This window comes from Dasypus novemcinctus, chromosome 19 (genome assembly GCF_030445035.2).
Source record: "Dasypus novemcinctus isolate mDasNov1 chromosome 19, mDasNov1.1.hap2, whole genome shotgun sequence".
Lineage (NCBI taxonomy): Eukaryota > Metazoa > Chordata > Mammalia > Cingulata > Dasypodidae > Dasypus > Dasypus novemcinctus.
The window spans coordinates 49,173,520-49,198,779 of record NC_080691.1 but is presented as its reverse complement, the minus strand read 5'-3'; the positions used below and the strand labels follow the sequence as shown (position 1 = coordinate 49,198,779).

The 25,260-nt window shown below is 49.5% G+C and overlaps 1 protein-coding gene and 1 non-coding gene across 3 annotated transcripts; one reads left to right on the top strand and one right to left on the bottom strand.

The window, feature by feature from the left end:
* The first annotated feature begins 515 nt into the window (after positions 1-515).
* Positions 516-24,595, top strand: LRRC74B (leucine rich repeat containing 74B). Of its 2 annotated transcripts, none has more exons than XM_058281768.1 (12): positions 516-800; positions 1,095-1,237; positions 1,563-1,692; positions 2,922-3,128; positions 5,388-5,497; positions 6,684-6,799; positions 7,750-7,828; positions 8,892-8,987; positions 19,181-19,403; positions 20,433-20,581; positions 20,850-21,530; positions 24,201-24,595. In XM_058281768.1, exons 1-12 carry the CDS (start codon positions 587-589, stop codon positions 24,495-24,497), a joined length of 2,445 nt encoding a protein of 814 aa, XP_058137751.1. In that variant the 5' UTR covers positions 516-586; the 3' UTR covers positions 24,498-24,595. The 2 variants fall into 2 exon arrangements, with proteins under 2 accessions (XP_058137751.1, XP_058137752.1); XM_058281769.1 differs by having other exon boundaries at positions 535-719.
* On the bottom strand, positions 5,792-5,898 carry LOC111766061 (U6 spliceosomal RNA). Its single transcript, XR_002798224.2, has one exon. It is a non-coding gene; the product is annotated as a U6 spliceosomal RNA (small nuclear RNA).
* Positions 24,596-25,260: the final 665 nt, after the last annotated feature.

The following is a 25,260-nucleotide window of genomic DNA, read 5'->3' as shown; positions in this document are numbered from 1 at the left end:
TGCGCATGGGCCAGCTCCACACGGGTCAAGAAGGCCCAGGGTTTGAACCACAGACCTCCCATGTGGTAGGCAGACGCTCTATCAGTTGAGCCAAATCTACTTCCTGCTTATGTTTTTTAATGTAACATTCTTTGTGATCTATTAACTTTAATAATAAGAAAAAGGGGAGGAAAGAAAAGCATAGACGGTTGTTTTTTTCTAATCCGTAAAATGGGGGCGATGCTGGAACCTCACGGGGTGACAGGGAAAATAAATGCTTCCGCAAGACTCCCAGCCCTGCCCCTGGAGGTGGCGAGCACTCTTACCAGCTTCCTTGAGAAGCTGGCTCCGGATCCACACCCGCCTGGGGCGGTTTCCGCGGCAACCTACAACACCAACACCGGGTTGCCCAGGCGACAGCTGCTGGGGAGAGCGCATCTCAGTTGGCTGGGGCGGGCGCCTGTTCCCCAGACGCCGCGTTCGATTGGTGGGCTTTGTCTGAGAGTCCGCCCACATCCCCCCACGGCCCCCCCCCCGCCCCCGTGTCCTAGTGCTGCTGAACCTCCACCGCGGCCTCCGCGCCCGCGACAGTGAGGTGGGCGTAGCCATGAGGGGTCCCGAAGAGAGGACTGGGGAGACCCAGGAGGAAGAGGCGGCGGGGGCTGCCGGGCGAGTTGCGGGGGTCGCGGAGGCCAAGCAGGGTTCGGACGAGGATTCGGACTCCGACCTGGAATCGGAAGGTGCCCCAGCCCCGCAGGCGCCCGGACAGGATGGGCCAGGGCCCCTCACCCTGGGGGTTCTTCCTGCAGGGGTGGAAGGAGGTGGGCTGGAGCCGAGGTGGGCAGGGAACCCCGGTGCAGCAGAGAGCACACCCCTCTGTATTCCCAGAGTGTCCTTAAAATGTAAAAACAAAAACCTGCCCAACAGCGTAAGAAGGGGGTGCTCCACCCTGAAATGGGATCAGGGCTGGGTTTTCCCAACCCAGGGGCAAAACCAAGCAGACAGGAAGAAACACCTGTAGAGGGGAAGCAGAGCAGGGAGTGACGGAGGACAGGGGAGAAGACAGGCCGTGGGGCCCTGGGAAGGGGCCCCCATTCTTTCCTGTCTCCTCCCAGGCACCCAGGGGCTTGCAGACCTGGTCAGGGACGCCCTCTACCTCGAGTGTTGTCAGGCCCACGGCGTCGTGCCTGCCTCCTGCTTTCTGCGCCAAGGGAGCGCCCCAGAGCTGAACCTGCCGCACCGTGGCCTGGGACCCCAGGTACCCCTGGAGAGACCCTGAGAGGCTAGGCTTTGTGAGGGGAGGGGTGGGGGGATCAGGAAGCAGCAGCCATTGGGATTGCCCATTCCCTCCCTGAGTGAAGGCTACATCCATCCCACACTTCCCTGGACCTTCCCTAAACCAGGCGAGCTCCATCCCCCACATCTGTGAGAAGATGATGTGGGTGATGCATGGCAGTGATAAGCAGAAGGGCTGGGTTGCCTACAGGTGTTCTTGGGGCAGATTGGGAAGGAGAGGGCTTCCAATGGGAGAGCATGAGCAGGATGGCAGGCAGCTATGTCCGGTCCCCTCTCCTCTGTTCCAGGGGGCCCGAGCACTGGCCTCCGCATTGGCCTCCAGCCCCTCCATCAAGAGGCTAAACCTGCGAGACAATGGACTCTGTGAGGCTGGGGCCAAGGCCCTGGCAGCTGCCCTGAGCAAAAGCAGCCTCTGTGGTAGGTGCTGAGCCTGGGGCAGGTGGGCCAATCTTGAGTTCTCCTTGTCCTGAACCCACCCTTCCCCCCCAGCTGGGCCTTCTCCCCTGGGCCTGTTGGTGAGACTGGGATGGGGGAGGGGTAGAGTCACACCCTCTGTGTGACTCCCACCATGGATCACCACTCCCTGATCCTCCCAATCCCTACCACCACCTCCCCTCCATGATTCCCCCAATGTGCATTGCCTAGATGCAAAGGTAGAAAGTCATCCTAACTAATTTGGACTCAGAGAAGTGGAAGCTTGGCAGGTTCAGAGGGGATGTGGTCTTGGTGTCCTGGGGCTCCCATAAACTGGGTGGCTGAAAACAATAGAGACTTATTGGCTCACAGTTCTAGAGACTAGAAGTCCAAAACTCCAGGAGTCAGCCCGGCCATGCTCCCTCTGAAACCCACAGTGGGGAGACTTCCTTGACTCTTCCTAACTTCTGGTGGTTTGCTGGCAAACCTTGGCATTTCTTGGCTTGCAGCTGCGCATTTCAAGTCTCTATCGCCGTCAGCACATGGCGTTCTCCCCTCTCCTGCCTGTGTCCAAATTCCTTCTTCTCATAAGAACACCAGTCATATTGGATTCTAGCCACCCTAATCTGGTTCCTGCCTAAACTAAATCACATATTCCAAGACCCTATTTCCAAGTGAGGTCACATTCAATGGGACCAGAGTTTAGGACTTGAACGTATATTTTGGGGGATACAATTCAACTCATAATAAGAGGAGAATGGGGCTGGATTCAAAGACCAGCTGGGTTACATTGGGCAGCTTCCCCTGGCTGAGCCTCAGTTTTCATTCTGTGAAATGAGGGCCAGTAAAGTCCTGGCCTGAGGGTCTGGCCCACATGAGTGCTCAATACACAGCTACCTGTGCTGTCATGGCCTGTCCCTATAGGGGGAGAGCAAGGGTTTCTATGGGGGGTTCTGTTGCTGCCTGGTGTGATCATGAATAAGGGGCTGCACCTCCATCCCAAGCATCTCCAAAACACAGTTTAACCCCTTGACTGAGAAGGTCAAGTATACCCAGGTAGGGGGAAGCCCATGCAACCACACGGCTGCCCAACTGCCAAGCTTCTTCTGCTTTGAGACCTGGAAGTTTGTGGGATGGAAGAGGGTGGGGCCTGTGGTTCCTGCCTCCTTGCAGCCTAGCCCCTACCCCTCGACCTCGGATCCTACTGACTGAGGAGTGGTGTCGACCCCCAGATGTGGACCTGTCAGAGAACCACCTCGGAGTGGTGGGAGCCCGGGCCCTCTGTGCCGCCCTTGGAGAGAATCCCGCCTTGCAGAAGGTGCAGCTGGCAGGGAACGGCCTGGAGGAGCAGGCGGCTGGGTGCCTGGCTGAGCTCCTGGTGCTCCACACAAGCCTGCAATTCCTGGACCTGAGCTACAACAAGCTGAACGACCAAGCAGGTACCATCATACCCAAGTATGTCTTCCTTGAGCACCTGTGGAAGAGCACTTTCTCAGCCTAGCCTTGAGGCTGCCTGTCCTCTGTCTCCTGCTCTCCACACTTGACCTTACTCTGCTACACACCCATGCCAGACACCCAGAATATCTCTGAGTGCTGTTCTGTTCTATGGGCTGGGTCCTGATTTAACCATTGGGGATCCAGTCATCAACAAAAGAAATTCCCTGACCTCAAGAAACACAAGTTTACAAAATAAGTCTCAATAATTCTTGGTGCTGCAATGCAAACCAACAGGGCAGGTTACTAGGAAGAACTGGAACTCTGCTTTAGAGGGGTGGCTGGGGAGAAACTGCATTTAAGCTGAAGTATGCAGAGTGGGAAGGAGTCATCTATGAAGACCAGAGGGAAAGCATGATTTTTCTCTTCCCTGATTGATAGACACCAGTATGACCAGCAGGGCTGCAGGTCATGGCAAAGGTTTGGGGATTTTGTCCCAAGTGCTGTGGAAGACATGGGTAGGATTCCTTGACCTCACTACTCTCATGCCCCAGGACCTTTGCATGGATTGTCTGCTTTGCCAGGAATATGCACCCACCTCTACCTGCCTCTCCTCACATGCTCCAATTAGCTGTAAGAATCACCTGGGACTCCAGGTTAGGAATACAGATTCCAGGGTCCTGCACCTGCCCAAGTTGGAGGCTGGGGATGGGGTGGGAGGTAGGCTTGCCTGGGCAGCAGCCTTTTACTGGGTGCCCCTGGGAAAATGGAAAATTGGTTCTGATCTGGAAAGTTTGGGCATCACTACTCTGTCTCCAGCTGCTTATAGGGAAAGAAGTGGTGCCAGCTTCAGCCATGAGAACTGGCCTTGCCAGAGGGCCAATTTGCCTTTCAAGAAGGTTACTGTGAGACAGAAGCGGACAAAGAAGACGCAGCAAATAGACACAGAGAATGGACAACCGGGGGGTGGGGGGGAGAGAAATAAATAAATAAATCTTTTAAAAAAAAGGAAGAAGAAGAAGATTACTGTGAGGAAGTCAGTGAAATTAAAAGAAAGACTCATTTCAGACTTTCAATAAATTAACTATCAGTGTCCCTCTGGGCCTGCACGATCAGAGGGCAAAAAGCACGGTAGAGAGAGAGCTAGAAGCTAAGGTCCTCTCAAGCCTTTGCAAATACACACACATGGGCCTGAGGTGGAGCAGGGTGGGGAAATGTTCGACCTGGAAAAGAGTAGACTCAGACCGGCCGTGTGTATCCCCAAGTGGGTGGGCCTGACTCCCTTGAATGGTGAAGGGTCTCAGTTTCCCCTCCTGTGCAGTGCGGGTGGTAGCCCTACCTCGCAGAATGGCTGCCGGTAGAGAGGCAGAGCAGTTCAGCCAAGGGGCTTCCCCATACAGAGTGACAGCCCACCACCCTCAGCTGCCAGTGCTGGAAGTGTCTGAGAAGCAGGAAAATACCCGTATCTGAGATCGTGGGCGGGTGGCCAAACCCCAGGGCTAGGCGCGAAGTCCAGTTCTCCTGCGCTTGCGTGGGGAGCTCTCCGAGGTGCTGAAAGTGTTTGGCCACAGCAGGCTGACTGGGAGGTCAGGTTAGTTCATTCTGACTTTCCTCTGTGCATTCAAACCACCCTTGCTAAACTGTGCTAGGTGTGGGGACCACGGCAAGGGGCCAAGACTCAGTCCCTCCAAGGAGTCCCAGGCTAGTGGGAGAGATGGGACAGGTCAGAGCCTGGAAGGGTGGAAGCCAAGATTTCCTGATGGAAGCCAAGACTTCACCGTAAACCCAGGTGAAGCAGGGACCAGCAATTCCAACCGGGGAGGACCTCTTGCAAAGACCCCAGAAACAGGTTGGGGTGCCTGAGTGCTGACACTGGAGAGTGGGGCAGAAGGTTCTGCTCCTTTTATGTGCTAAATATCTCAGGGGTTTTTTTTTTAATTTTAATTTAACATATACTCCAACAAACACCCCTTCCTTTCACTACTGTCACTGTTACTCTAGCCTTGCCACCTCTTGCCTAGTCTACTGCACGAGCTTTCCAACTGGTCTCTGCCTCTTGTCTCTGCCTCTGTCCATCCCAGTCCATCCACTATACCTGCCTCTAAGGCTCTTGCTGAAAATATCAACTCAACCCTGTCACTTCTTTATTTAAAGCCTTCCTGAATTTCCTTGAGCCTAGAGACCCAGACACACAGCAGACATTGGTATCATTTTTGAATCATTAAACAGAGTGAATGAGAAGGTCTCTCTTGATGTTTCTAAAGGGGAGATCCTCGGCCCAGCCCTGGCAGAGAACACAGGACTCACAGAGCTTAATATAAGCTGGAATCACCTTCGAGGTCCGGGAGCTGTAGCCTTTGCCAGGGGACTGGAGGTAGGAGGTCACCCTCTCCAGCCCCCCTAGTGATGACTTTGTGGCTCTGCAGAAGTGAATCTTGGATATTTTTTTTCTGATTTTTTTTTAATTGGAAAAGTTGTGGGTTTACAGGAAAATCATGCATAAAATCCAGGAGTCCCATATACCACCCTATTAATAACATGCTGCATTGACGTGGATCCATTTGCTACAATTGGCAAAAGCATGTTTTTATAATTGTGCTGTTAACTGTAGTTCATGGTTTAACTTAAGGTTCCCTGTGAAGTGCAGTTCCATGAATTTAATTCATATATATATATGGAATGCTTAATGAATTTGCTTGTCATCTTTGCGTGGGGGGGGGGCATGTTATCTCTGTGTGGTTCCAATTTTATAATAGGTGCTGCCAATGTGAGCATGAATCTTGGCTCTTTTAAGCAGCATTCAAAGAGTATTTCTTTAGATCTCTTGAATTTTCCCCACCTCCTGGAATGACTACAATGTACCAGGCTCTCATGTCATTTACTGAAAGATCCCACTGAAATGTCCCACACCTTCTCCAGACAACGCTCAGCTGGCAGGGGATATCCATGCAGTCTGGTGACACATATTAGCTGTTGAGCATACACAGATGCTTCCCCGAGACGACACTCTTGGCACCTGTGGGTCCCAGCACACTCTCACACGTGCTCCCTTGGGTGTTGTGGTCAGGAATGGTTGGCTTGAGCTCTGGCAAGGTGGCATGAGGGCCCTGCAGTGCCCACGGGGTCAGCTGCCTTTGTGGGGTCCTTTGCAGAGAACAGCAGCAGCTACTTTACCCTCTTCCAAGGGCTGATCTGTGAGTCAGGGCACACACAAGCTCCCACCCTTCTCTCCATCAGTCTTCTGGTTGGGTTTCGCCCAACTGCCCTGTGCCTCAGGCTCCCTGCTTTTGAGAGACTCCCAAGCAGACGTGGCATTTGATCACCGTGTCTCTGGTCCTGCTGCCACATGGCAGATCCCCAGTCTCTGAAGGCCTCTAGTGGGCATGTGCACCCACTCTCTCCTGCTGTCCACTGCCATCCCCAGCCACAGCTAAGGGGGCCTGCCTCTGCCCTGGAGCCTCTCCCTGTCCTGTGCATCTCGGGCCTCCTGTCCTCTGAGGCTGCAGCCCCCAGACTTCCTCCACTGCCAGAGTCCACAGCTCCACTCTTTTGTGTTCTAGGCAAACATCTTCCTGAAAGTCCTGGATATTTCCTACAATGGCTTTGGTAATCCAGGAGCCTCTGCAGTGGGTGAGGCCCTGAGAACCAATAACGTGTTGGAGGAACTCAACATAGGGTGAGAAGCATGGGATCTTGCTCTGTCCACCAACTTACCTTAGGAACCAACTGTCTACCTACAATGGGGCTTGAGCCACACACAAGAACACCCAGCTCCATCCTTCTTACTCTAGGTCTCCATTTATACATTGGGACCTGTGATTCCTACTGAACAGGCAGGTGGCCAGGAATGGCAAATAGCTGCAAAGGCCCCGTCAACAGAACCTGGTGTGGAATGGGTGCTCCATGTGAGCTGTCCTCCCTTTGAGAGGAGGCAGGGCCCTGACATGTGGGCCCATGTGGATGCTTTGCTCAGCAGCTGGCTCCTGGGAGGCTGCCACATGTGAACTGCTCCTCTGGGGCCATGAGCACAGAGGGAAGGAAAAAGATGCCCTCCCCTGGCCTGGGTGCTGGGGGAAGAGAGCAGGATGGCCCCCTGCCCAGCTTTCCTCTCCAGTGGAAGAAGCCAAGGATAAAGCTCCAAAAAATGCTGAAATCAGGGGCCAACCCAGGCAGGGAGAAGTCACTTAGAGCAGTGCTGAGGCATGTAGTTTGGGAGCCAGTGGCTGAGCAGGACAGAAGAGGAAGGGACATAGGGAGGGAGTTGAGTGATTCCCTGTCTCTGTGATATGTTTGGGGGACCAGCTGGGGCAAAACATGTGGGAACACCTGCTGAGCTCAAAGGGCCGGAGGAGGGATGCTCAGGTCTGTGCATCCCTAAGGTCTGTTTGTCCAGTTATCTTATCTCCCTGAACCCTGGGAGCCACCAGCAAGGCAGGGTCATTATCTGTGGGTTACATATTGACCTGTCCAGGACCCCAGGTGAGAGTGGAGGGCTGCAATGGTGATGCTATGGCAGCCCCACTAGGACCTAGAGGAGAGGCGGAGGGGGTCCCTGGGTCAGGTTGGTTCTGCCCAGCTGTTGAGAAGGTAACTCAGTGCACCGTGTGTCTTTTTTTTTTTTTGCAGCAACAACCGCATCTCGGCAGTGGGAGCCCTGGGTCTGGGCCTGGGCCTCCAGGTCAATCAGACACTGAGGATTCTTGTTGTGAGTGCTAGCCTGATGGAGGAGGCTCTGGCACAGACCTGCCCCTGGGCACATAGCTTCCTCCCCGCCATCTCTGCCATCCCCAGGGACAGAAGTTCCCACAAGCTCCAGATCCCCAGATGTACATCTTGAGGAGGGGTCTCCTGGCTTCCTCTTGACATTCAATCTCCAATCTCTGACCTGGCCCAGGCACATTTTCAGATCCCTCCCCTATTCATCTTACACACACACACACACACACACACACACACCTGCCCTTTGGCCTTCCTCCTTCTTAGCCAGCTGAAGGTAGTGGCACCCTTTGCTTCCCCCTTCCTCTGCCCCCACAGCTCTTCCTCTGACCTTGCTGGAACCCAGAATGGGCCCAGGTGTACTGTGGGCCACAGCTGAGTCCTTCCTGAGGCTGGGTGGACCCAGCAGGGGTGCCTTCCTCCAGGACTGCAGATGGCAGCAATGAGAAAGAAGGGAGGGCAGTGAGCAAGGCCATGATGGGGCAGGTCCACATGGACCCCCGTGCCAACGGCTTGAGTTCACAACCCTCCCACGTGCTCCTTTTCCCTCCCGCCTTGAGCTCAGTCACTCTCACCCCAAGCTGCTTGGAATTTTCCACAGATGCTGCTGTTTCTCACCTCTGCTTGGCTCCTGCTTTTGCAGAAGTGCCAAGCTGGGCCCACCTCATCTGTTAAGTTTAGCTCAGGTGTTATCCACACCCGACTGTGCCACCCTCAGCCTTCTTGAACCTCCCTGATAGACTTGAGGCACATGCTCTCCTGGCACTTCCCACATTGAATTTTTATGATCTGTCTCCTTTTTTTCCCTCCCACTCTGAATGGAAAACTCTGGAAGGGCAGGGGATCAGGTGTGGAGCTCAGCCAGAGATGGGCACTCAGTGGGTCTCCAGTTCCAAGCACTTGGTCCTGTGGAGACACATTCTGAGCTGAGATGGTGGGTCACCCCAAGCCACCCTCAGAATCAACATAAGACAATGAATCCCTGCTCCACCATCACCTTCCCAGCCTCCTGGGGCTCAGCTTCTCTCATTTTGTGCATGTGTGTTTCTTAGGTGTCCAGGAACCCCATGCGAAGTGAAGGCTGCTTTGGAATTCTCAAGGCTGTCCAGGATAATCCAGCATCTGCCCTAGAACTACTGGATTTCTCTGTAAGGGCTTTTCATAAACCTTGAATCTGATCCTCCCAGCAAACCTGTTAGGTGCCATTATCTCCATTTTAGACAAAGAAAGAGGGAATCAGAGAAATAAAGCACCCGGCCCAGATAAATGGCAGTGCAGCTGGAGTTCAAACCCAGCCTGAATCTAAGACATGAGGCCACTCATCCTGGTTCCTACTTGGCAGTAGCAGCATGATCTCACCTTTGACCTCTGCCTGGTTTTTCACTAGCTGCAATAGAAGAACCTGTCAAGGGGCACAATGTTCTCTGTTAACTGATGTTTAGATTCGCAGGTTCCGCATTTCCAAGCCTCCAGACCCTCCTGGCCTGCTCGCCCCACCCCTGGCTTGCCAGTTCCTTCCCTTGGCCCGTTGGCCCCTCCCCTTGATCTGTACCTCCAGCAGGTGGATTGTGGCACTGTAAGATTCACATGCGCTGCTGTGAGGGAGATTAGGCCCCCTTTTCATTCCATTTTGCTTCTTCAGTATAGAAAAATGTCACTCTTTTCAAAGGCAGACAAACATTAAAGATGGAAAGAGAGAATCTCAAAATGCAAATTATTAAAAGAAAGCCCAGTTCTAAGTTCTACCCCTAATTTATTTCAACTCAGGCTTGAGTCCAAAGCCTTTCCAGAGATGTGATTTTACAGTTCCAATCCTTCCTCACTGTTTCTTTCTAACTACTTGGTCTCTATGACTCCAAAGCCAGGGGTTAACTTAACTTGCCTTTACCATGTTCCTACTGCCTAGGAATCCTGTCGGTACTGAACTCTCTCATTCTAAACAATGTAGAATTATCTATGATACTGCCTGTCAAAATACACATTTATTCATGATAATGTATGAGGCTTCTGGTATATCTGGAAATATCTCGAGCTTTGTAATCAGACAGGTTTGGGACCAAGTCCTGGGTCTTGGCCATGATTCTGAATCGAAGAACAACACTAGCCTAGATCCAATTTCTATTCTCTGATTTCTTGTTATCATTAGTTTAATCTAACAAACCCAGATTTTATTCTCAGTTTTGAAGGAATTACTTGTGAATCATGTAGTTCAAGGAAAACCTTTCTCAAGGCTCAGCCTCAACTTCACCTTTATATAAAATGGGTGATTACAAAGATGGGATGAGATAATGGACCCTAAAGAAAGGGTCTGCACACAGAAAAACTCCATCAGTGCTAGTTCTCTTCTCCCCAATCTTTTTCATTCATTCATTTATTCTCCCCCCCAAACCCACCTCAGTTTTCTGTTCTCTGTGTCCATTCACTGTGCATTCTTCTGGGTCTGCTTGTTGTCTCTTTAGGCATCACCCGGAACCAACCCTGGGACCTTCTGGAGTGGGAGAGAGGTGCTCAATCTCTTGTGCCACCTCATCTCCCTGGTCTGCTGCATCTCTTATTGTCTCTCCTCTGTGTCTCTTTTTGTTGGATCATCTTACTGCACTAGCTCTCTGTGCAGATGAGCACTCCCGCATGGGCCAGTCTCCACTCAGACCAGCTTGCCTTCACCAGGAGGCCCCAGGAATTGAACCCTGGACCTCCCATATGGTAAATGGGAGTCCAATCACTTGAGCCTCATCCGCTTCCCTGCTTTTTATTTTTAATTGAGGTACAACAGTTACACCAAAAAAAGGCATACATATTAAGTGTAGAGCTTGGCAAATTTTCACAAACAGCATACAACTGTGTAACCAGACCCCAGACCAAGAAACAGATCAGGCACCTTAGAAGCACCTCTCAAGCCCTTTCCTCTCTCTGTTTTAATGGTTTGGGGTTTGTAGTGTGTGAGATTACCACCCACCAGGAGAGAAGTTGTGTGTGTGTCTGTGTGTGTGTGTGTGTGTGGTGTACTTGTGAAAGCAAAAATAGCCAAATTCTCAGTAATGATATACTGCCTTGTAATGTGGTTTCTCCTCAGGATATTCAGATGAACAGAGAGTTCGATGACCTCGCTAGCTCAGTGAAGGAAATCCTTCCGGGGCTTTGTGTAAAGACTGGGGCTCCAAGGGTGGAGTACAAAAAAGCATTACTGCCAGTTTCCAGCAGCATCTGTCCCTAAATGACTGTGAAGTGTGGCTGTGTGGCTTGCTCATCCCCCGTGAGCCATTTCACCTCCCACCTTCCATGTTGGGGGTCCTTGATCTCATGTGGCCTTCCACCTATGTCTGCACTCATCACCCAGGTTGAACTGGCCTTCAGAATGACTCAGACACCTGTACCCTCCTTTGACAGTCTGAAATTTTGTGAATCCCGGAAAAGATCATGTTCTTTGAAGTAATCCATTCCTGTGGGTATGAGAACCTTTGATTGCATTAGATTCAGTTAAGAGATTCTGGTTAGATCACTTTTGATTAGATCAATTTAGGGCTCTTGCCTGGACTGTGTCAGTGAGGCGTGACCAAGATTAGGTCTCTGCCTTCTTGCTGGGGTCTTATATAAACTGAGAACTGAAAGTAGAAACAGAGAAAGAGAGCTGCTATTTTGACTCTGCCATGTACGAGAGAGGACAGAGAAGCCCCAAGAGGCTGAGTGAGAGGCCTAAGGCTGGAATGTGGAGCAGGCCCCAGGTGAGGAGAAGGCAAAGACCCAGATGGAAAGCCACTATCTTGCCTTGACATGTGGCATAACTCCAGAATCCCACCAGCTGTAGACCTTTGCCTTGGGCAAACTAAAACAGAGAAGAAGGCAGAGACCCAGATGGAGAGTTGCCATTTTGCCTTGACACATGGCAGGAGTTCAGGATTCAGCAGCTGACCTCTGATGACAAAGCATCTCTGATAATGATGATGATTTAGAGATTTTCACAACCTCAGAACTGTAAGCTTTTACCATCATAAGTTTCCTTTATAAAAGCCAACCCATTTTTGGTATTTTGCAGGAGTAGCCTTAGCGAATTAAAACACCTCCTCTCTGCCCCCATAGCACCTGCACCAATCTGGGCCTTCATTTTCTCTCGGTCCTTCATGTATCATTTATTGAGCCCTGTAGCACTTTGATATTATTGATGAATTCCAAAAAGAAATATTGGATTATGTTTGTAAACTGGTCTGCACCTTGGCATGATTAAATTATGATTAGGGATTTGATTGGGCCATGTCATTAGGGTGTTGAGGCCCCACCCCTTGTTGGGTAGGAACTCACAGATAAAAGACATGGCAAAAAACAGAGTTGGAGTTTTTGCTGTTGGAGTTTTGATGCTGGAGTCTTGAGCTGGAGCCCCGGGAAGTAAAAACACAGAGAAGCTTGGTTGTAAGGAAAGAGGAGCAAGCCCTGGGAAGGGAGGAACCCTGAGCCTGGAAAGAAGCAAGCCACAGGAAGAGAGGAACCCAGGAAGCCTGTACTCTAGCAGATGTTGGCATCTTGCTCCAACACATGGCAAAAGACTTTGGTGAGGGAACTAACTTATGCTTTTGGCCTAATAACTGTAAGCTCCTATGCCAAATAAATACCCTTTATAAAAGCCAACAGATTTCTGGTATTTTTCATTAACACCCCTTTGGCTGACTAATACAAGCCCTTACGATATGCTGTTCAGAGATGCACAAACATTAGCTCAAACTCTGATGAGGTAAGCAGGCAATTAAAAAATAAGGTGGGAAAAAAAAAAAAAATAAGGTGGGGAAGTGGCTGTGGCTCAATCAGTTGGGTTCCCATCTACCATATGGGAGGCCCTGGTTTCGCATCCTAGGGCCTCCTTGTGAAGGAAGGCTCGCCCGCATGCTGCAGGAAGCCGCCCGGTCCACAAGGACTGCAGAGTGCCATGTGACCCGCAAGCGCCGCGGAGTGCTGACTCAGTAAGACGCAACAAAAAGAGAAACAAGCAAAAATGCAGAAGAAAGCGCAGCAAATGGACACAGAGAGCAGGCAACAGCAAGCAAGCCTCAAGGGGAGGGAAATAAATAAATAAAAATAAATACAGACACAGAAGAACGCAAAAAAAAAAAAAAGATAAGGTGGTATGCAACTGGCATTCCCAAACTCGACTTGTGAGAATGCAAACTGATGCAAGGCAATTTATCATTATGCACTGAGAGCCTTAAAACTGTCTGTGCCCTTTGATCAATTTTTTGACTAATCTCTACAGAAATTCATAAAAAGATTGCTATCCAAAGCTATTTTTAATAATGAAAATTGGAAGTCTCCTCGATGCCCAATAACAAGGGATTGGTTAATTAAGATTTGGAACCTTGCAACCACTAAAAAGCCATGCTTTCAAAGAACCATTGGGAAAATGTACATGATTAATGTCAAATGAGAAAATAAGGATCAAAGAAAATCACATGGTTTGTCTGGCAGTTCCTCAATCAGTTAAATACAGAGACACCATAAGACCCAGCAATTCTGCTCCCAAGTATATATCCAAGAAAATATATGTCCATGCAAAAACTTGTATACAAGTGTTCATGGAAGCATTCTTCGTAATAGCCAAAAAGTGAAAACAACCCAAATACCCATCAACTGGTGAATGTATAAATAAAATGTAGTACACTCATACAAATGAAATATTATTTGGCAACAATATTAGTTAATATTAATAATATTAATTAAGAAATTAGGTTTGAAGTGATGAAAATGTTCTAACATTGTGATGATGGTTGCACAACTGTGTGAATATACTGAAACCCACTGAATTGCATATTTTAAGTGGATGAGCTCTGTGATATGTGACATATTTCAATGATGCTGTTGGCCAAAAAAATCACATGGTTTGATTCCATTTATACCCAATTGTATATACTTAAAAATACAAATATATATACACAGAAAAACAAAACTTCAATGAAATATTAATAATGTTTACCTGTGGGTACCTGTGATTTTTTGTTTTCTTGATACTTTTCTGCATTTTCCATATTTTCAACTCAGAGTAGGCATTATTTTTATTGTTCAAAAATAAATTTAAGATGCAATGTAAGACAAGCTATAATTAAGATGAATGTGGTGTGGAGCCCTGAGGAACTAGGGAATCACTCACCTGGGAAGAAGAGGGGAGGTCAGAGTCCCCTTCCTGGTTTCCCCAGGCTCTCTTGCTTGTCTAGCCTTCGTCTCTCCTCCTCCCTGCTGCCTGAGTGGATTGCATTGTTCAGAGACTCCCCAAGGCCTCCAGAAAAGCCCCAACACCTCGACCTGGTGTGTCCATCACAACCAGCACTAGCTGGGTTCCCGGCTCTCTCAGGAGGAAAAGTTCAAGGTCTGCCTTGCCCACTTCTCTAGGGAGACACCACAGCGGGACACCGCGTTCTGGTGATGAGGAGTTTGCCTGGATTCTTCTTTTTTTCCCAGAAGCAAATACACACTGGATGGTAAGAAAAGTTAAGATAATCTTTACAGAACTGAAGAATGAAGTGATTGTTCCAAAGTTCTCCAAAACAGGCACCGTGCCCTAACCATTCCTCTCCTGCCGCACCCTGGCCACGGTCCAGTTCTTCCCAGGTGGGGGATGGGGGTGTACCCACCCCCTCCCTGGTCCCTGTAAACCTACTCCTCACACTACATAGGTAACCAAACCCTGCACGCTTCCTGGGTTCTGGTTGGGAAAGATCTTTCTTCAACGGAAAGGGGGCAGATGGGAGACGGTACGCCAAGATTTGGAGAGCCGCCTGGGGGAGGGGCGGTCTTTGAGGCAGTCATATTAGCTAAAAATAGGCAGCACGGAGCCGAGGAGGCCCAGGACGCCCAGGACTCCCGGGGAGGGGACGGCAACACAACAGTCTCTCAAGACATCCTCAGGCTCTGGGGAACCGAACCCATACAAGTAATGTCCTGCACCACCAGCTTTGCACGGGAGCCGCTGCAGAGGCACTACCAGGGAGCCTGTGTCCCGCCCGAGCCGCCATTGACGACCACATGGCCTTCCCGCCAAATCCGCACCCAATCAGAAAGCCCCATCACTTCACGCGTGAAAGAGGAGCCATTCGTAGGCAGGAACGCGGGCTTTGGCCCGCCCCGACGGGCTTCGGACCAATAGGCGCCCGCGGGTCGGCGAGCCAATAGGGGCCGCACGCGCCGGGAGCCGGCAGTTGGACGCGCGTTGGCGGCGGCGGCGGTTGAGTTTGGGGAGCAGTGTCCGACCGACAGCAGCGGAATTCACCATGGTAAGGCTTGGGAGGCCACCGGACCTGGCAGCCCCGGCTTCAGGCTTTTTGGAGGGAGGCGGCCGAGCTCCGAAGGACAGCGGAGGGGCCGGGTTGTCCCGGGCGGGCCTGACGGGAGAGGGGCTGGAGAAGACCACGGGTGTCCCGGGAGGCTTGGAGTGAGGCAGCAGGCACACGTGGACGCACGTGGACAAGGTGCAGGATCTGGGGCCTCGAGAGCGGTGGTGACCGGGGAGAAAGCAGGCCAGGGAGTGTCTAGAACCTGTGCTGTAAAGAGCCGCGGCGGAAGAATTTGTGTTTGAGATGAGGCTGATGGGCCCTACGGCTTGGGGAGATTCAGGGAGAATCCCCCAAAACACTGGAGGGCCCTTCTCAAACTTCCTAGGGTCAGGAATCCTCGACAGCATTAGAAGTTATGGGGGACGACAAAGAGCTTGTGTTTTAACATGGGTTGATCGTTATGGCTGTTTGTCGTGTTGCAAATAAAAGCTGAGGATTTAAAATACATAGTCGCTTATTACCTAGTTACTTAAAAGACAACACATATCTGAAAACATATCCCAAATTAGCAAATATCCAAGTCTGAATAACCAGTCTGTTGGTTATTGTTTAATGTAGGAATGATGTTCCATGAAAAAAGTGCCTAATTCAGCTCCCCACTCAAATGCGCAAGGGCTTTTCCTGGAGACAATGAAACTACAGTATGTGGCAAAAATGCTTTACGTGTACTCCCCATTTTGTCACAAAATTCAAGGGTAGAGATTTAATAAAATAATTTTTATTACTTCAAGGACATTCTTAAATGAAACTTGTTTTTTTAACCCTGGGTGTACAGGATTGAAGAATCCAGTGGTCACCAGTACAGTTGGTTTGTGCTAAGACACCAGCAGTTTTACCCACCTTTGCTTTTGCACAGCCAGTGCAAATGCCAACACAGTGAAAAAGGGTGCTAATATTGTAGTACTAGTGTGAAACTGGTTTTATCCTCATGTGCCTCTATAAAAGTCTTAACACAATGCTAGGGGTCTGATAACTCCAGTGTGAGCTATTTGAAGACTCTTGTAGACAGGAATGGATCAGTGAAAGGAATAGGCACAGGTTTCTTGTAATGGTAAGGAAATGGAAGGGCATGGAGGGCTATTTTCGGGTTTGATTACAGGAGTTAAAGCTTCTGGGTAAGTAGGGTGTCCTGGTATGCTAAAAGTTTGCTGATGCAAAGTACAAGAAATGGATTGGCTTTTATAATGAGAATTTTATTAGGGGAAAATTTTACAGTTCTGAGGCTATGAAATGTCTAAATCAAAGCATGATCAGAGATACTTTCTCACCACTGTCAGCTACTGGTGATCTTAGAGTCCTGCCACATGGCTATCAGCACTGAGCTGCTCTGTGGGCCCAGCCTCTCTAGGCTTCTCTGCTTGAACTCAGCTGTAGATGAACCAGGAATCCTCTCTTTTTCCTCTCTCTCACATGGCAGGATCGAAATGGCAGCTTTCTTTTTCTGTCTTCTTTCTCTCTGTGTCTCTGTATGAAACCCAGCAGGAAGGCAGAGACCCAACCTGTGTCACACTTGACTGACATAACGCAAAGGCCCCTTAACTGAATTTAATCAATCAAAGGACCCTACACTCACAGGAATGGATTAGTTTCAGAACGTAATCTTTTTGGGATTCACCAAGTTTAAACTATCACATAGAGTAAAAGGTCATCTGCCAAGAATAGGAAAAAAAGGAATTCATCTGGAATTTAGAAAGAATAGAGAAAGGTGCAAATAATTTTTTCAGAGAAAAAAAGTAAAATTTGATGATCCAGATAAGTTTGGCAAGGATGAATTTATAGTGGCATTCTGTTGAAAGATAGGAATGGTAGTCTCGGATTCCTTCCTTGGTCATATGATCAAAGGTGGAAGGGGCCTTAAAGACCACTGTTTCCCACCCCTATTTTGCAAATGAAGAAAATGGGAGATCACCTTCCCCCAGGTCACAGAGTTAATTAATGATTGGACCAGAGCTGGATAACTACAATTTCAAATCAGGCATCCTGTGAAATACAGAGTATATGGGTTTACCTAAAGCAAAACAATACAGATTTGAAAATTGTGTGGTTGAGTAGATTCCAAAAGAACTTTTTTTCTTTTTAAAGATTTATTTCTCTCCCCTTCCCCCCCCCCCCCCATTGTCTGTTCTCTGTGTCGATTCGCTCTGTGTTCTTCTGCGTCTGCTTGCATTATCTGGTGGCACAGGGAAACTGGGTCTCTTTTTTGTTGAATCATCTTGCTGCGTCAGCTTTCCGTGTGTGTGGTGCCACTCCTGGGCGGGCTGCGTTTTTTTGTGTGTTTTTTCCTTCACACAGGGCGGCTCTCCTTGCCCATAGGGCACCCCAACACAGGGGCGCCCCTGCGTGATGGCACTCCATGCACCTGGCAGCACTGTGCATGGGCCAGCTTACCACACAGGTAAGGAGGCCCTGGATATCGAACCGTGGACCCTCCATATGGTAGGCGGACACTCTATCAGTTGAGCCACATCCGCTTCCCCCAAAACAACTTTTTAAAGAGCTTTGACTAATTGCTCCTCTGTGGGGAAGGAAGTTCCTTGGCATTGGAGAAGTTTGGAACTGAAATTCCCCTTCTGGGATGACTTGGGGGGGATCACTGCATTGCACTGAGCATTCATGTCCTTGCCAACAGATTTGATGCTGCTTTTATAAGAGGAAACGCAGGACTTCAAGTTCTTTGGGTTATAGATTAACATTTTAGAGTGGGCAAGGGACCTCAAATTTAATTTGATCTTCTCTATGTATTTATGGGGAAGACCTGTCTAAAATTAAATGGCTAGTGATTATTTGGTTAGACTCGTGGCAGGAATGAGATGGTTTATCATTCTAAATAGGTACTTTAAGGAGATGCTAAAAACCTAAGATTTACAAAGCTATGGGCACATATCACCAAGGGACAGGGCAGTAATGTCTGGAAGCCATTACCACTCCTAAGCTTAAGGGGTCAAGGGCAGGAGTAGTCAGCAGATTTGGAGCAGGTAATGTGATGAAGGCCAACAGCCAAAGCTGTGGCCTTGCTCATGGGACTCAGGGCACAAACACCTGGACTGCCCTCTCCTGCTGGAGCTGCAATTGGCAAGACCAGTAAGAAGCCAAGGGGCAAGAAAGCCCTTTGGTACAGGGCACGTGGGTTACCCACCGGGTAAAGAACAATGGAAAGTGGATCTCAAGGTGCAGACAGAAGACCCAAACAGTGATCACCTGGGAACATGCACCCCATCCCACTTCTTCCCTCATCCTATTCCCTGATCTCCTGGTCAGGATGTGATAAAAAATGTGTGTTCTCCTAGAATTACTGTGACAGGAGGCATAAAGTGGACTTTTTTTTTTTTTTAAGATTTATTTTATTTATTTCTCTTCACCCCCCTCCTCGTCCCCTCCCCCCCATTATCTGTTCTTTGTGTCCATTCACTGTGTGTTTGTCTGTGTCCACATTATCTGGCAGCACTGAGAATCTGTGTCTCTTTTTGTTGCATCATCTTGCTGCATCAGCTCTCCATGTGCGGCGCCACTCCTGAGCGGGCTATGCTTTTTTCACGCGGGGCAGCTCTCCTTGCAGGGCGCGCACCTTGTGCGTGGGGCACCCCTACACAGGGGCGCCCCTGCGTGGGATGGCACTCATTGCGCACAGCAGCAATGCACACAGGCCAGTTTACCACACAGGTCAGGAGACCCTGGGGATCGAACCCTGGACCCTCCATGTGGTAGGCGGATGCTCTATCAGTTGAGCCACATCTGCTTCCCTAAAGTGGACTTTATTATAGACATTTCATGGTTTCCAGGTTTTAAAATCACCAATTTTTTTGTAATGGCAAATACCTAGATTCTGGAATTAACTCTGCCACTTGGTAGTGAGGTTGGATTAGAGCAAGTACTTCCATGGGGATAAGTCACATGAGCCTCATGGGAAATAATGTTTGCGAAAGCCCTAGACACTGAAGCATTTCAAAACGTTAATATGAATGCTTTGCATGCCATCAAGTTTGGAATTGCCTTGGAGACAAACAGCTTCCCTTTTCTCTTCTGGATCCCAGCGCGAGTGTATCTCTATCCACGTTGGGCAGGCGGGTGTCCAGATTGGCAATGCCTGCTGGGAACTGTACTGCCTGGAACATGGGATTCAGCCCGACGGCCAGATGCCAAGTGACAAGACCATCGGCGGCGGGGACGACTCATTCAACACGTTCTTCAGTGAGACCGGAGCCGGCAAGCATGTACCCAGGGCAGTGTTTGTGGACCTGGAGCCCACCGTGGTGGGTAGGTACTTGGGTCCAATGGCAATTTTCCTGGGATGGTAGGAGAGCCTCACCAAAGCCACATGCGAGCTCCTTCAACTCTTGTGCAGAAAGGGCAGGACTTAGAAGCATATACTTGTGGTGATTTTTAGTGAGAAATGCAAACGATAGTGAATGAGGTTTCTGTGAGAAACCTGACCTACGAGGACAGGCTGTTTGGCCAGCAGTAAGATGCCTCAGCAGGCTGAGCAGACCTGGCCTGTAAGATGCAGTGGATGGGAGTAGATGCAGCTCAAGTAGCTGGTTGCCCACCTCCCACATGGGAAGTCCCAGGTTTGGTTCCCAGTGTTTCCTGAAAGAAAAAAAAAAACAAGCAAAACAAATGAAAAAACCAACTCAGGGAAACCAATGTGGTGCAGTGGTTGAGCAGTGGCTTTCTCACATACAAGGTCTGGGTTCAATTCCTGGTCCCTGGTAGCTCAAAAGAAAAAAAAACACAGATGCTGTGGGTGAGTGGGTATAGGTGCCTTCCTTGGTGCTGAGTGTTCTTCCTTTGGTTCCTCTAGATTAGGAGCCCAAGATAGTTTCCAGCAGGTGCTGCAAAGAGAGCATCTTTCAGTTCCCACCCAGGAGGTGACAGAATATCACTTCAAATCCTGTAAGACCCAGGCCACGTGTGATGCCGATGAGATTTCCCAGGAAAATTCACGCTAATTGGGTGACCGTAGTACCTAGATGTTTTATTATTATTATATCTTTTGCTGTAGCCACAAGTATAAAAGAAAGTACAGTTACCTAGGCACACGAGAGCTCTGTCTCCCTGCATTGGGGAATGCTTGTGCTTGCATTTGTACTGGGAGTTGATGTTCCCTTCCCAAAGCCCTAAATTGCATTGTGGTTTGTTTGTCACACTGCCACGTTTTCTACGAGACATTTATGCTGTGGCCCTAGAAGGAGCAAGTCTGCTTTGTAGGGCTGAGCAGCACCCGAATGTGTTGCCCCGGTGAGCATAGCCAGCCTGGAGGGCTCACGGGATGCTTTGTGTCTGCAGACGAAGTGCGCACGGGGACCTACAGGCAGCTCTTTCACCCAGAGCAGCTGATCACCGGGAAGGAAGATGCGGCCAATAACTATGCCAGAGGCCATTACACCATCGGCAAGGAGATCGTGGACCTGGTCCTGGACCGGATCCGCAAACTGGTGAGAAATGCGCCCAAGAGGGCTGCACAGGAAAGCTGAGCAGCAGGCCTTGGTTTGCCTTTTGGCAAAACCTGGGCCAATACTGTGAGTCCGAGTGGGTTTACAGAGATGTGCGTTGAAACATATCCCTGTGTCTCCCGAGTCTCCTTTTATTTGCTTCAGAGTGTGCTGCACATTTACTGTAGGAGATCTTGATCCCTGTGAACCTGCCAGCTGTCGGGGGTCGTGGCCCTTGCGGGCAGCGGCTCAGGCGCTCTCTTTCCCCCAGGCGGATCTGTGCACCGGGCTGCAGGGCTTCCTCATCTTCCACAGCTTCGGGGGTGGCACCGGCTCCGGCTTTGCATCTCTGCTCATGGAGCGGCTCTCAGTGGACTATGGCAAGAAGTCCAAGCTGGAATTCGCCATTTACCCGGCCCCCCAGGTCTCCACAGCTGTGGTCGAGCCATACAATTCCATCCTGACCACCCACACCACCCTGGAACATTCTGACTGTGCCTTCATGGTGGACAATGAAGCCATCTACGACATCTGTCGGCGCAACCTGGACATCGAGCGGCCCACCTACACCAACCTCAATCGTCTGATCGGGCAGATTGTGTCATCCATCACGGCCTCCTTGCGCTTCGATGGGGCCCTGAACGTGGACCTGACAGAGTTCCAGACCAACTTGGTCCCATACCCCCGCATCCACTTTCCCCTGGCCACCTATGCCCCGGTCATCTCCGCCGAGAAGGCCTACCACGAGCAGCTGTCTGTGGCCGAGATCACCAATGCCTGCTTCGAGCCAGCCAATCAGATGGTCAAGTGCGACCCTCGCCATGGCAAGTACATGGCCTGCTGCATGCTGTACCGGGGCGATGTGGTCCCAAAAGATGTCAACGCGGCCATCGCGACCATCAAGACCAAGCGCACCATCCAGTTTGTGGACTGGTGCCCAACCGGATTTAAGGTAGGAGTTGCGGGGCGGGGAGCATTGCTTTCCTGGGTAGGGCTCAGGAGGCCCTGCTGAATCATGCTCCTCCAGAGGCCACACCCATGGGGAGACTGCCGTCCCACACCAGCTAAGCCACAGAGAACAGAGGAATCATTTGCCAAGTGCCTTATACTTATCCTTAATTCTTATGACAACCCTGTAGAGTTCATGGTGCAGCATTACCAGTATCTTACCTTTTAGAAAACTGAGGCTGAGCTAGCTCTAAGGTCTAAAAGCCTCAGCATAGTGAATGAAACGGGTTGAATTCAGAGGTGGTCTGACTGCAGATCCTTGGGTGTGTCCTTATTATACCACTGCTCAGTTAGAGGGTTGTCAAATTCTTTGGTATCATTTTGTGGTTAGAATGATAGTTTTTAGACTTTACATGACCTTAATCATGTGCTACTCATTTTAGGCAACACACAGGCTTTTGTAAATAGAATTTTAAATTCATTACGCATTGTTTCCTGTGCAGGCCAGGAGTAGATGACCAATATTTTTTCAGGCTAGGAACACTGTCTTGCACACAGAATCATACCAGTAACAAGGTGGCTCCCTCCGACGTCTTTAGTCTCACAGTGAAACATCTTCCGAGATCGGAAACGAGGTTACAGGCTGTCAGGCTCTGCAGACCTATTGTGGAAAACAACTACAGTCCTCCACTCTTATCAACTGAGCTATCCAAGGGACCTAAAGACCTACTGTGATTTCAAGGCTAAGTGCCTTAACCACACCTGGGTTATCTGAATTTGTACCCTCGGTTAAAACCCCTTGTCCACAATTGATTTTCTGTATTTAGACACTGCTTCAGCTTGGACTGTGAGCTATGGATTCGTATGTGTAAGCCCTGCAAGTTCTTTAGAGGTCAGGGGAGTTGCATATCCCAGGGTCATTTCAAATGGAAAATGACATAAGGAGCAGGAGCGAGCATGTCTTGTCCACAGCTTGCCTGCCTGCATACCTTACCAAAGCTTCTGGATGCCCATCTTAAGTCTGGATCATCTCTTGAGAACTGAGTTTTAAATTGACACACAGAAATAGGTAAATTCCACATACTTTACTGACCTGAAAATATTACTTTGGGCTTCAGCACTGAAAGCTTCCCTTCTCTGTGCCTACTTCTCAGGCCCCATGACCTAAGTGGAGGCAGTTTTCTTTCAGAGTAACATCCAAGGCAGCCACAGTGGGAAGGCACTGTGGAAAGCGCTGTGCCTTGCCCAGGTCCCCTCACCCGAGTGTCTACCTCTGGTGAGCCAAGAGGGAGGCCACCTGTGGAGGCAGTGCAGGAAGTTGTAGCCCCTGTGGCTCCCACCGGAGAGAGTCCAATCCCAGATGAACCCTGTTGAATTCTTGTTGCTCTAAGTTCCTTCTTGTCAGGCTCAGTAGGATTTCACCCTAGTCTTGAGAGCTTGTTTGGAGGTTCTAGCGGGAGAGTGCAACTACTCATATACCCTTGACTGAAGAAGGTTCTCCTCTAGCAGGGAAGGTCATCCTCTTCAACCCTGCGCACAGCTCAGGAGGGAGACTTGCAGCCAGCCAGACTAATAAGCCAAGGCTTTAACAACTTCTTGCTTAAGGACTTACTATTGTCAAGGAATCCTGTGCATGTTTTTAAAATTTACATACATGGTAAAATATTAAAATAATGCAGAAGGCTGAAAAGGCTAAAGTCTCCTTTCCCAGAACTTCAAAAAAAAAAATTTTTTTTTTTTTTTACAACAGTTGTAGGTTTATAGAAAGAACATAGAGTTCTGGCGTACACACACGCAGTTTACCCTATTAACATTTTGCATTAGTGTGGTTGCTTTGTTACAATTGATGAACCACTATTATGACTGTATTAACTATGGTCCATAGTTTTTATTAGGGTTCACTCTTTGTTGTACAGTTCTCCCCAGAGCTTTTTGTTTGTCCTTCACGAGATATTCTTTGCCTTATGCCTCTTACATAGGTGATGTTGATCGACAGGTATTAGCAGACACTGATAAAGAGTGCCCATTCCTTTTGTGTGAATTACAGACTCAGTTTATACAGTGGTCACAAAGAACAGAACGTTGGTAGCACTCCCAAATGGAGAAGCTGCTGGCCTGGCCAAAAAGCAGTGGGAGGGCACCCCTTGATTAGCGTGAGAGGCCCCCCGGACCCTTCTCCCTGCCCCTCTCTCCTGGAGACACCGTACCCTAGCTGCTGTCTGCTCCCTGACTTCAGGAAGGGTCACCACCTCAGCACACTGCCAGGGGTGCATCCTTCTTCTGTATTTTTAAAGCACATAAACTCACATGTACCTTGACTTCTCAGCAGTATACTTAGGACATATTTATATACTCATACAGAGTTCTCAATCTTTTTAATGACTACGAGGGTTCACTGTTTAGGTGTATAATAATTTAATTTCCCATGATAAACATGTTTCCAGTTTTGTCATCACATACAATATTGTGAAGTTAAACAAATAGAAATTTATACATGTAGCTTTATGCTCTCATGCGGGTAAATCCCAGTGAAATGACAGGATCAAAGGAGAGTAAATGCTAATAACAGTACCAGTTTTTACAGGTGTTCATTTAAACTAGGGTCTAATATTTTAAAGAAGCTGCCATTTGACCCCAGTCTAAAAGCTCACTCTCCTCTCCCCTTCTCTGACAGGTGGGCATTAACTACCAGCCCCCCACCGTCGTCCCCGGCGGCGACCTGGCCAAGGTGCAGCGGGCTGTGTGCATGCTGAGCAACACCACCGCCATTGCCGAAGCCTGGGCACGCCTCGACCACAAGTTCGACCTCATGTACGCCAAACGCGCCTTTGTGCACTGGTACGTGGGGGAAGGCATGGAGGAAGGAGAGTTCTCCGAGGCCCGGGAGGACTTAGCTGCCCTGGAGAAGGATTATGAAGAGGTGGGCGTGGATTCCGTGGAGGCCGAGGCCGAAGAAGGGGAGGAATACTAAGGGGGAGAGCAGTTGGCAGGCCTCCTTTGTACCCGCCCCACCCCCCCACTGTAACATTACATGATATATTTACCTATTAAAATTTCTGTATTGAGGCATCATCTGTTCTTTGTACATTACTTTGATAAAATTTCCAACACAAATATCTGCTTTTTCCAAATGGATTTCTGGGGGAAACATCCATATGTTTCTTCTCAAGCAATTATTAAACATGTCTGTGACTGCTTAATTGGTTACTGAATTACTCCCAGAAAGGTTTCACAGGACTTGAGAAAAAAGAGTGCTTAGGTTCTTTTGAATAATCAAACATTAAGTCCTTATCTACCTACCTGACGCTCTTCGCTCTTCGGAGAAAAGAATAGTAATCTGATTTTCCTCCCGAAAGAAAAGGTTTCCAGAGCCCCACTACGGTTTTCTAACTGGTCTGCAAAAAACCCGGCCCTAGAACCCTATTTTCACGAAGGCCCTAACCATTTCCTTAGTTCTCTCGGGTTGCTGCCAAATGTTACATCTGCCCATCCTACTTCCCCCAAATGCAACCAGGCCCCTCCCACTGCAGGGTCCTCCCTGAAGACCTTGTCCTGGTACCCCGGAGAATGTGCTGGCCATGGTTTTGTCAGATCCCTTCGTGTGAGCTCCTGCCCCACTCCCCTGGGGCAAGGCCGCCTGGCCTGCTGCCCTCTTAAGGACATCGCGCCGGCACTGGAGGAAAGAGGGGCACACCCCCTTTCCCCGGTGAAGCTCCCTTGCTATCCTTGCACCC